This window comes from Stigmatopora argus, chromosome 7 (genome assembly GCF_051989625.1).
Source record: "Stigmatopora argus isolate UIUO_Sarg chromosome 7, RoL_Sarg_1.0, whole genome shotgun sequence".
Classification (NCBI taxonomy): domain Eukaryota; kingdom Metazoa; phylum Chordata; class Actinopteri; order Syngnathiformes; family Syngnathidae; genus Stigmatopora; species Stigmatopora argus.
In genome coordinates, this window is record NC_135393.1 from 2909068 (window position 1) to 2921699 (window position 12632).

Here is a 12632-nt window from a genome sequence, read left to right on the forward strand (position 1 = left end):
ACAATTTGATGCCCACCCAAGGATTTTATGAGGCAACGGATTTTCATTTGTTTTTTTTAATTTAAAAAAGTCACTTTTCCTTATAGGTACACGTTTGCAAAACTGCAGCAGTGTACATTTCCCTTATTATTATTCCTGAGTTGTAACAATCTAAAATAGGTGTGATCCTTCCTTCTTGGTGTAGTCAATTAAGTTATTTTTTTAAATTCAGCTGTTGCAGTTTATTTAACAATGTGGTATAGAAGTAAGAAATAAACCTTTATACCAGTTTGTCCAGTGTTTTCGTTCTCTCGCCATTATATTTATAGTATTTTCCATAATATGTGGATTTACAATAGGAGAAAGAGCAAACCTTTCCCACCGTTTCAAGCTTTTGTGTAAGACAGATGAATCAAAGATGTTGACTCCAAAGAGGGTCCTTCCATATTTCAGATGCCATTTAGTGTATAAACTCAAGGGTTGGTTGTCATTGCGCCTCATCTTAGGGTAATGGTCTCTTTCTCCGACTCTCTTTACACTTTACAATAGTTATGTAGAGCATGACAATCTTTTTTTATGTCAAAGTAACAATATTCTACAACAGCAAATCAAAAGTTTCCAACTTCCAGTCATACGAGACAGAGGCTGCAAATCTTAAGATTTAGGGGGATTATGAAACCAATGGGATCTGTGGTTCTTTCTTCCAGCGTGAGGTTTCCCTCGGTGTCTTCAGGTGCACCTGTATTTATGTCTGTGTACACAACCTGCCACAGTCCTCATTTCCTATTTTAATACAACTGAGTGCTCTTCATACACACAGAGAAGAGATAGGTCTCAGCACATTATAATGGAGTAACGGTATAGGACCACAAGTGCCAGGAACACTAGCTTGAGAACAGAACATTAAGCAGGCTCAGCTCTCAACTTAAACACAAAAGGCTGTTTCTTTTTTTCTAACGGTACAAAAGATATGAATAATATATTGCAATTGTACATTTTCTTTAGAAAAAAAAATATGAGGATGGTATGAAATCACACCAATAACCCACCCAAAAAAATTGCGTATTCAACACATTTGGTCTCAACCAAAAAATATATTCTTAGTGACTTAAATTGCATTTTAAGAAGCAAATTGCAAACCCCGTTACATTTTCAGGAAGAAATGGGGTGCTGGACTTAACTTTTTTTAGTCTACCAAACTCTCCTTTTTGTTTTTACAACAGTTTTTTTCATACAAGTACAAAAACACGCTCAATAGTAGAAAGAACAAACAAAGCCCTCTTAGATACAGAGTCTGAGGGAATTAAGGAAGAATTTAGCAAGTATCCCAGGTACTGAGACACGATGGTTCTTCATTCCCCAGCAGAAATGCTACAATCCCTCTACAAACTTTTCTAGAGTGTCTCCTGTAGCATCACCAACCATACTCAAGTCAGTATTTAGTACCCCTCTATTGGGAGGGTTAAGCTGGGGTAGCATGGCGCTTTGTTCTGGTGTCCCCAAGTGTCCCTGGTCCATGGAATTTGAAAGTCCAAGTCCATGATGGGGGGAACTGGAGTGGGGTGGAGGCGGGTGCTGCGGTGAAGGCTGGGGCTGGCTCTGGATCTGCGGCGAAGGACTGGAATGTGGTGGTGGTTGCGAGGGCGGACAAGGGGACTGTACGGGTGCAGGGGAGCGGACTTGGTTACTGAGACTGTTGGGTAGAGAGGGCTGGCCAGGGAGATGTTGCCCACCTTGAGACTGACTGGCAAGTAGATGGGTTTGGGGACTCAGGGGGCTAGGCTGGGCAGGGGAAACCATTTGCGGCTTAAGGACAGCTTGTTGCTGCGTGAGGTGTTGCTGCTGTTGTTGTTGCTGCTGTTGAAGCAACCGTTGATGAAGTAGTTTTTGAGCAGAATCCATTCCCATGCCTGGCTGAGCCATCTGAGCCATGGGTGGTAGCTGGCCCATTGGGCCTCCAGCTGCTGCTGTGCCCGCTTGCATGGCTTGCATGGCTTGCATCTGTTGTTGTTGCATGCGAAACTGGGAATAAGTAGCTGCTGTACCCTGGGTTTGGGCAGGGAACTGTCCAGGGTGTCCCTGAGGCATCACTCCTTGCTGTTGCTGCTGCTGTTGTTGTTGTTGTTGCTGCTGCTGCTGCCTCAAGAGTTGCCGACGATATAGCTCTTGAAGTTGCGGGTTGGTGTTGTGTGCTGCATTCATCAGTTGGCCTTGAGTTCCCATTGCTGCCATACCCTGAGGAGAAGTCTGCTGAGATGGAATCCCTGGCCTTTGAACAGTACCTCCTGGGATACCCATGGTCTGCATTGTGGGCAAACCAGGCTGCTGACCAGCTTGCTGCTGTGGCTGGTTCGCATGGTACTTGGCTGTTCGTTGTTTGATAAAAGCAGCCATTAGCTGGGGGTTGGATTTGAGGATGTTGAGCACTTGCTGCTGCTGCTGAGGTGAGCTGGGGGACTTGAGGGTGCGGAGCAGATCTTGAAGGGCAGTGGGGGCTATAGCACCAGGTCTCTGTGGTGCCTGTGGCCTTGCACCAGGTTGCTGTGGAATTAGCATCCTTTGGCCAGGAGGTTGCTGTCCTGGGGACATCATGGCTCGCTGCATCGTCATGGCCTGTGGAGGGGTCTGGCCCGGGACAAGACTGGGTTGTTGAGGCTGTGCAGCTTGCATGGGGCCTGTGGGGCCAGGCCATTGACCTGGTGCCATGTTTGCTTGCATGGCCTGCGATCCCCGGGGCCCTGGTACCATCTGGATGGGTGGTTGCATTGGTCCCGCCATACGCTGCTGTGGCTGCTGAGGGTTTAGGGGCAAGCCGTTCATGTTGACCAGATAGTTCTGTTGGTTCTGTTGGGCCTGTGCCATTAACTCAATATGGCGTGCCATCTTGACAGCAGCGAGGGGGGGCTGTTGTTGAATTTGTTGTGGCTGTTGAACAGGGGATGGTTGCTGATGGAGAGGAGAGGCTTGTGGGCCTGGCTTACCCTGGGGCACAGCAGTTTGTGGCTGTCCACCACGAGTTGAGTTGGGGAAAGAGGGGGACATAACTCCAGCAGAGTTGGGCGTCTGAGGCTGATTGGACAGCGGCTGCTGTGGTGTTTGGGGCGTGTTAGGCTGGGCATGGGAAGTAGGAGTTGTCGGAGCAGCTGGCGGGGACGGTAAAGGCATGGTCCTGCCTTGCATGGTAGCCATTCTCCTCCTCATCAAGTGAGCCTGCTGCAGCCTGTGTTGCAACTGCTGCTGCCGAAGCTTATGTTTAATATTCAAGCAGAAGGGTACAGGACACTTATTTTCCTGACAGTTCTTTGCATGGTAACAGCATAAAGCAATAAGCTGCTTACACACAGGACAGCCACCGTTTGTTTTACGCTTGCAACACTTGGTGTGCTGTACCACTCTCTTCATCTTTTGGCAGGACGGCAGAGAGCAGTTGGCATTGCGGCACTGACAAGCGTGAACAAGCGACTGGATGCAGCGTTGGATGCTCAAACGCCGACTTTCCTGGGGACTCTTTGAGGCCTCGCCACTCTGGCTGTTGTTGTCATCATCCAGGCCGAGCCCCCATTTGACCATCTGGTGCTCATGGCCCTTTGCATTATAACAATTAATACAAAGGTCAAAGTCCTGCAAAAAGGAATACGGGCAAAAGGTAAATAAGACAAGTATTATAAGCCTTAAGAAAAATCTGAGCTCCGTAAACAAGAGTTACACACCTCGCAAACTGTGCAATGCCATCGCGTCTCGACATGGTGCTTGCACTCATTGCACGTGTACACAAAGCGGTCCTGTCCCTGATTGTGCAGCTCAACGAGCATACACATAGTGCTCCACTTGCATCTCCTGAGAGAGCTGAACTCCCAATGTTTGTCCCTGGCCAAAGTCAGGAAAGCGTCACGGCCATCCATCAGATCACAGGACAGTAAAGGATCAGGGTCAATAATGGGGGGCAAACTGTTGACCATTGGGCCAGAGTGGAGGTGAATTACAAAGAACACCTAAAACGGACAAAGAAACATTTAGAAAAAATAAACTAACGCACACACACCGATGAGGTCTGTAATTGCTAGTTTGTTTATCTTGGCCGCTAGCAAAAAAAAGTCTCACCTCTTTGTGCTTCTCCATGGTGGCATAAAGCTTCTGGGACAAATCGTTTGCTACATTCGGCATTCCAGGCTTCTTTTTGTTGGCTCGACTCACGCTGCTTTTGTTTTTATTTGTCTTCTTGTTGTTTTTCTTCTTGGCATTTTTGCTGTCACCCGGGGTACCCTGAAAAGGATAAAATCTCAGTAAGAAAATTGCTACATTGGAATAACATTCTTTATTGTCCTCATAAATATTAACTGAGAAATGCTCAGACATACCTCTGGAGTTTCAGAGGCAGCCGTATTCTCCTCCTTCTTTCTCTCCTCCTCTTCCTGTTCCAGCTCCTTGATGCTTTCCTCTAAAACATTGGGCCAGAAGTCTCCTTCAAAGTAGGGCAGCTCATTCGCGCTTATGAGTCGGTCTTCAGTTGCTTGTTTGAAAATATCCTGCGCGAAAGACAGAAAGCGTGTATGATGTGTTAATTTTCACACACATCCCTGGTGCCTCCAGAGAGCAGTTTCGTTTTACTGCATGACTTACAGATGTCGGAATAGGTTCGCGCATGAATAGCTGCAAAAGGGCACAGTCAGGTAAATATAATTGTCGGTACCAGGATAAGCAATCCGGTAGCAAAGAGTAGGATTGCAATTTATCAACACTGACAGGTGATTTTCATAATACTGGGTTCCTTGGCATTGCATATCCCAGTGATTCTCAACCTTTTTTGAGCTGCAGTACACTTTTTGCATTGAAAAAATCTCAAGGGACACCACCATCTGAAAATCTTTTACATTAACAATAGTCATTCTCATCAAGTTTTATCAGCAAGAATCACATAAACCTCCCAAATTATTCCAAAATGTAATTTTTCACACTGACCTAATGTCACCAAAAGTTAATGTCTGCGGACCCTGGACAAGTTCTGGTTCGAATGATGTAAAAACAAGTAATGTTTTTGATTGCATAATTTTATGATTTTTCTCCAAATATTACTTAATTCTCCTAATATTACACAAAAGAAATGTTGTGCTCACAAAGACTTTACGTCGCCAAAAGTTGATGCCGTAAAAACCAAACATTCTGGCTCATGTTCGAGCAAAATAAGCAACAAAATGACTTTTTCACAATTTGAATTGTAATAGTATAATCTATAATTTAACGTTCAACATATTTTGATTTTAATCTTGTAACAATTCAATTTTAATCTCGTTATATTCATATTAATTTGTCTCTCTGAATATTACATCGTATGACTTCTTACAATTTTACGCGGCACACCTGACCATTGCTTGGAAACACTGGCATATGCTGCACCCTGCCCAATCACGTCTCAATCGGACTTATCTTCACTTCTCTTTTCCTACGGTTAACATTACCCTAAATGTTCCATTATTTCATAAATATTTTATCAATTCAAATGACAGATCTTCAAATACAGTAATCTGTCGAATATCGCGGATAATGTAGACCAGACATGGCCACAATAATCGAAAAAACGGAAAGTAGGACATCCCTATGATTGCTACATATCATACTAATGTGATCCTTCACTTCATGGCTTCAACTTTCACGGCTTCACTACATCGCAAATTTTTTTCTGATGTATAAAAAAGTTCAGAATAATGTCAAAATTCACGCTGAAACTCGGAAGCGGACAACAGCTGAAAAATGGCTCCGCTTCTTTGGCGCTGAATTTTGGGGTCAGCACCAAAGAATTTGACCACAGAAGAATGACGCGACATACATTATAAATGGCTGGGAAGTACAAGCTTTTGCCCTCTAATGTTTTGTTGCGAGTGAGTTTACCATCGCAACGAGACAAGGTTTTGGAAGAGGATGCCTTCCCAGACATTCCCAGACCAATGGAACTGGTGCTTTACAGAGTAAATGGGATAATGAAGATGGAGGATTACCTTCAAATTCTTCAAGATAACCTAAAGTCATCAGCCCGAAGATTGGGTCTTGGGCGCAGTTGGGTGTTCCAACAGGACAATGACCCCAAACACACATCAAAAGTGCTAATGGAATGGCTAAATCGGGCTAGAATTAAGGTTTTCGAATGGCCTTCCCAAAGTCCTGACTTAAACCCCAACGACAACTTGTGGACAATGCTGAAGAAACAAGTCCATGTCAGAAAGCCGTTAAATTTAACTGAACTGCACCAATTCTGTCAATAGGAGTGGTCAAAGATTCAACCAGAAGCTTGCCATAAGCTTGTGGATGGCTACCAAAAGCGCCTAAATGAAGTGAAAATGGCCAAGGGACATGTTACCAAATATTAGCGCTGCTGTATGTATATTTTTTACCCAGCAGATTTGATCACTTTTTTCTGTTCACCCATAATAAAGTCATAAAAGAACCAAACTTCATGAATCTTTTTTGTGACACAGAAGTACCTGTTCCAATCACTCCATCAAAGAAAAATCAGAGTTGTAGAAATAACTATAAACTCAAGAGAGACATGACATTATGTTCTTCACAAGTGTATGTAAACTTTTGACCACGACGGTAAGACGTGTGTTCGTGTGGTGGTCATGTCTTGTTAGGGTTTTGCAGAGCTGCTAAACACCGAAAATCGTATTTCAGAATGGGTAAAGAGAATTTTCAAGTCGTTTTTTGGATAATTGTAGCATTTATTTCAAAAAAAGAGCTGCAAACAACACAATGATTATTGGGAACTTTACTACACAAAATTTGTGTGAAAGCAATCATTCGTCAAGGGATGCGGACTGACCAACGCTCTTGACGGCTCGAAGGATTGCCAGATCCATTGTTTCAGGTCAGACGGCCCGATTCAGACTGGTTTGCAACTTCTACAGCAAGCGCGAGCCAATGCTGGCGACGATGAACGTGAACTCACTCAGACAATCGACGCTGATGCGGAAGGTGATGTGAATGACGAGGACCGCTACAAAAGCGACGTGTCACTTGATTTTCACCAGTGAATTTGTAATTACTTACCAGTAATCGGCTTTTATTTGAGCCTTTTGTTAAATATATATGTATATGTTACCTGGTTTCTCTTTTCATCCATAAAATTTACCACATCTCAAAATTCTGACCAGCTAGTCCAGGCATGGGCAAACCGGTCCTCGAGGGCCGGTGTGGGTGCAGGTTTTTGTTCCAACCGATATAGCACAGACAGTTTAACCAATGAGATTCCTGCAGAAAACAAGAAGCACCTGACTTCAATCCACTGATTGCACTTGTAGGACACCAGATTGGTGAAAAGGTGCCCTCTCAATGGGTTGAAATGAAAACCCGCACCCACTGCGGCCCTCTGTGGAATAGTTTGCCCACCCCTGAGCTAGTCGAAAACTAGAGCGGCACCCTCTAATTGAACGGCACTACGGGGGAAAGTTTGAAAAATAGAACGGCATGCTGTTGAAATAGAACTTTTACGGTATATACCAAATGCAAATTTAATCAATTTTCTTAGTTCTATTAAATTTCTCAGTTGCACGCTTGGCCTCTTTTGACTCCTTGCTTGAATATTTCTGTTCATAGCAAGCTGCTCCTGCCAGTTGCATGTCCATCTTTACCACGCACATGGCCTCAAGTGTGCTTGGTCCCATTGACACCCTGAAGTCTGTCCTGATCTTCCTCACAGCACTGAAAACACGCTCACATGGGGCATTGCTGTGGGGAATTAAAAGTATGCCCAGTACAATCTTTGTTATGTTAGCATATTTTGGGTTTCCAGAGCTGTCTTTTATTTCTCCTACTAGTCCCCATTGCACATCGGCTCTCTCCTGTACTGTAGTGTCTCCTAGCTCCTCAACTTGCAGGCAGCTGAATTCTTCTTCCAAGGCATCAACCTCACAGTCAGGCTTCATGCATGGGAATCTGTTGATGAAGTACTTTACACTTGTGAAGGAACTTTTTTTTGATGATGCCGAGATCTGCTACCTCAGCATGTTTGAGGAATTAATCATTCATTGGAAATTTTTCTTTTACATATTTTGCTGCAGTTTTATAAAACTTTCTCATACTTGTGCAGATGGCAGTCACTTTTTTCAGGCATTTCTTACTCATGTACTGACGAACGTCCTTCATCATTTTTCTCAAATGGAATACGAATCTTCTCATAATTCACTTTCACTTCCAACAAGTCTTTGTCACGCAAACCAACAATTTTCATGAACTTCACCATCAGTTCCAGGTAGAAGTCTTTCATCTTCTGAGCTTGTGGATTTGGGGTGCTTCCGACTGTAGTGTCATGTCTAAGATTGTGAATAATTCCAGTATATAGCTCAGAAAAAGCATGTAGCAGAGAGCTGTCTGGCTACAGAGAAACTTGTATGCAACCCGCTCCGGGGACAGTGGCAGGTGGGGAGTTTGACTGGGGCGGTACACCTGTCAAACTGTAACGCAGGTGTCCTAAGGCGAGCTCAGGGAGGACAGAAACCTCCCGCGGAGCAGAAGGCTCTTCCTATCATTGTGAAGCAGATCCTGCTGCAGGACATGCTGGTCTGCTGTTGTGATGGGGAGATTTTGTCACCTCCTCCTCAGAAAATGACTTTAAAGACAAGGACACGGTCAATACATCGCTTCATTGAAAGCCGCCCTGTGGGAACGTATTTCAGGACCTTCAAGTTTGCGTCCCCACACAACTCCGCTTCAATCTTTAACTCCGTCTGACGTTTTGCACTATTCTTAAAGTGGTAATAAATATCCACAAGCACATCGTCAAAGTAAACTGGTAGGACATTTGTTGCATTTTTGGCAGCTATGTGCAACAAATGGCAAATACAGCCCGCAAAGAAGATGCTGTCGTTCTCTTCCTTGATATGGCCAAACACCCCAGCTTGCCCACCTGACATTACTGGAGCATTATCACTGCCTAGTGCAACACAATTTTCCCAAGTGAGATCATATTTCAGCAACTCTGCACTTAAGTGTTAAAAATGTTACGGCCATTTGCAGACGCTTCTGTATGCACCGGAACACATAAAAGCGATGTTGAGATTTTCTGGTTTCCACTGAAATGTCACAACACTACGGGAAAAAACTTATCCGAGTTGTCATTACTGCCGTCCGTACTGAGTGTGAACAATTCTCTTGCATTAGCAGCAATACGACTTGAAATGTTCTCTGCTTTTTGCAATATAAAGGCTTTGGTCTTTGTGCGGGCGAATACTGTCTTTCACAATTTTTGAATCCGGAAAGATGGCTTTGAATAGTGGACCATCATGATCAGTAGCAGTCAGCGGCACGTTATGCTCCACAAAAAAAAAAAAAAACATTCGGCCATTTTCATCTCTGCTACACTTACGTTGTGTTGGTGAGTATCCATAGTAGCAGAGTTTACTCCAAAGGAGGTAAAGATGGATTGCTGGGATTTCAAAATATCAGTATCACAGTTCTCTCGGATGTCACATCACATGGATGTAGTTTCGATTTGTGTCATCCTCAATCGGTGAATTTTAACCGCAAGAAGTTATTAAAAGCAAACGTAACGTTTCGAAACACCGATCGCGTCAGATATTGCTTGATTTTTTTTAATTTTCGTAGTTTTCATAGAAAATGTGGATCTCGTAAATTGCTATAAACAGGCGTAGTAAACTACGGACGATTCTTAGTATTTGGAAGCTCTGGATTTGGGTGGATGTGTGTGTGTGTTTGCTTTTCGCATCTTGTGTCCCGGACCTTCCGGGCTTTTCTTGCTCCACGCCGCCAGAGGGACACGAGAGAAAAAAAGCAAACACACACACACAAAACAAGATATGGACAGTGGTTGTGTTCCATCTCTCTGTTGCATACCGTTTATCTTGTTCCCCTGCGCTTTAACACGGATAGATTCTCTATGCTTTATTCATTTTAAGACATTAAATCATTTTCTTATAATTTTCTCTCATTTGTGTGTTTCCTCGCATCTTTTATAGAAAATTGTGAGTTTGACAATTTTAAAGGGTTAAGTTGGAAGTTGTGTGAGGACCGTGGAACGAATTAGAGAATTTACATATAAGAGGTTCATGTATTCCACCGCGGCTTTCGGGGCGAACTTCCTGCTTCTCCAAACGTATTAGCGAGCCAGCTCAGTCATGCGTACACTACATGTTTTCCTTCCTTAGCCTTAGCTCCCGCGATCGCTCATTCAAAACTACTTCTCGTTGGCAAGTGGTTGTGCGTTATACTATTGTGAAGACATTTGTGTGCATAATTTTCGGAATATTTTGAAGGGAATACAACAGCAAACAGCCCATCGATAGCAAAAGTGAGGGTGGAGGCGTGGCAAACAGCTAACCCGGCAAGAACGAAGGTAAAAAAAAAATAGAATTCAGTTTTGTGTAAAGTTGCATTAAACGTATTTTTGAGTGTCTGTATATATTAATCCAAGTTAATTTAAATTTGTTTGTTGCGTTACGAGTGCGTTGTCATGGAGCATTCAGGGGGAGCTTCTTTCTGCGAGAGGTTTTCGGCGCACAAGGAACATGTTCTTTTCTTGTGCAAATATGCTTTGGTACAAAGACGTGACATTTTTGTATTCGTCGAGGTTACGACTCGCTTATTGTCCTCGGAAAAGAGATTGTGGCGATTTTCCGAATGTACGCTTCTTCTTTCTTGGTCAAACGCACGGTAGATTCATTTATGCCGCAATGGCGCGCTACGCTTTTAGCATAACATCACTTTTTCTCGGTCACCGTCATTCATGTCTCGTTTTTTCCTGGACTCTTGGATGACAGGAAGCTGGAATAGGTACGTCATAGTATTTCTACACAAGCGATGTGCGCGACAGGAAATTCACTCTCAACAATACAGTAGAAGGCAAGATGTCAGCCTTTTTATATCATTCTTCTTCTACGGAGAAATGCGGCTTCTCCAGCGCTGAGTGGCACCCAATTCAATGCCGACGAAGAAGTGAGCACTCAATTCTGCCATTTTTTCATCCCATCTTTCGCTTGCGAGTTTCAGTGTGAATTTTGTCAAGAACTTTTTTAATACTTAAGATAAAAAAAACAACTTATGCACTGAAGCCGCGAATGTTGACTGCGCGAAGTGGTGAGGGATCACAGTAGTGCAGACATTAAAGCTAAATTATGCTCACCTTGTAGTCATGCAAGATTCTCTCTCCAAATGCTTTGTCCAGCATCTTCCGATACCAGTCTTGAAGTCTCTTAGGTTTGGGAATCTTCTGCTCAAGAGGATGACAATGGAAGATGTAGTCATCTCCCTCACTTGGTGGGCATGCCCAGATGTGGCCTTGAGCATAGCTGCATAAAAGCAGACACCAAAAGGTTAAGACCTGGAGACTGCATGTGATTGGAACAGAATTTGCGACATATAGTGGGGCAGATAAGTATTTAGTCAACCACCAATTGTGCAAGTTCTCCTACTTGAAAAGATTTGAGAGGCCTGTAATTGTCAACATGTCAACCTCACCCATGGGAGACAGAATGTGGAAAAACAAAAAACAGAAAATCACATTGTTTGATTTTGTAAAGAATCTATTTCAAAATTAGAGTGGAAAATAAGTATTTGGTCATCTGCAAACAAGCAAGATTTCTGTCTGTCAAAGAGGTCTAATTTCTAACGAGGTCTCCACTCGTCACCTGTGTTAATAGCATCAGTTTTAACTAATCGGTATAAAAGACACCTGTCCACAACCTCAGTCTCTAACACTCCAAACTCCACTATGGCTAAGAGCAAAGAGCTGTCGAAGGACACCAGAGACAAAATTGTAGACCTGCACCAGGCTGGGAAGACTGAATCTGCCATAGGTAAAACGCTTGGTGTAAAGAAATCAACTGTGGGAGCAATTGTTAGAAAACGGAAGACATACAAGACCACTGATAATCTCCCTCGATCTGGGGCTCCATGCAAGATCTCACCCCGTAGCGTCAAAATGATAACAAGAACGAGCAAAAAACCCAGAACCACACTGGGGGACCTAGTGAATGACCTACAGAGAGCTGGGACAACAGTAACAAATGCTACTATCAGTAACACAATGCACAGCCAGGGACTCAAATCCTGCACTGCCAGACGTGTCCCCCTGCTGAAGCCAGTAGACATCCAGGCCCGCCTGCAGTTCGCTAGAGAGCACTTGGATGATCCAGAAGAGGACTGTGAGAATGTGTTATGGTCAGATTAAAACCAAAATAAAACTTTTTGGTAGAAACAGGTTCTCATGTTTGGAGGATAAAGAATACTGAATTGCATCCGAAGAACACCATACCCACTGTGAAGCATGGGGGTGAAAACATCATGCTTTGGGGCTGTTTTTCTGCAAAGGGACCAAGCCAACTGATCTGTGTGGAGGAAAGAATGAATGGGGCCATGTATCGAGAGATCGAGTGAAAATCTCCTTCCATCAGCAAGGACATTGAAGATGAGACGGGGCTGCGTCTTTCAGCATGACAATGATTGGATTGGATTGGATAACTTTATTCATCCCGTATTCGGGAAATTTCGTTGTTCCAGTGGCAAGAGGGTGAGGATGCAGGAATAGGAAAGGCATCCCAATGATCCCAAACACACAGCCAGGGCAACAAAGGAGTGGCTTCGTAAGAAGCATTTCAAGGTCCTGGAGTGGCCTAACCGGGCTCCAGATCTCAAACCCATAGAAAATC

The 12632-nt window shown here is 43.7% G+C and overlaps 1 protein-coding gene across 4 annotated transcripts in view; it reads right to left on the minus strand.

Moving 5' to 3' along the window:
• Positions 1-424: 424 nt before the first annotated feature.
• Positions 425-12632, minus strand: part of crebbpa (CREB binding lysine acetyltransferase a) — a 104919-nt gene continuing 92711 nt past the window's right edge. For all 4 annotated transcript variants that reach the window (XM_077606164.1, XM_077606165.1, XM_077606163.1 and 1 more), the window contains 5 exons: positions 11108-11273; positions 4338-4505; positions 4081-4242; positions 3690-3971; positions 425-3600 (listed from right to left, as the gene is read on the minus strand). In XM_077606164.1, coding sequence (XP_077462290.1) covers positions 1351-3600; positions 3690-3971; positions 4081-4242; positions 4338-4505; positions 11108-11273 — 3028 coding nt within the window. In that variant the 3' untranslated portion in view covers positions 425-1350. The remainder of the gene's footprint in view (positions 3601-3689; positions 3972-4080; positions 4243-4337; positions 4506-11107; positions 11274-12632) is intronic.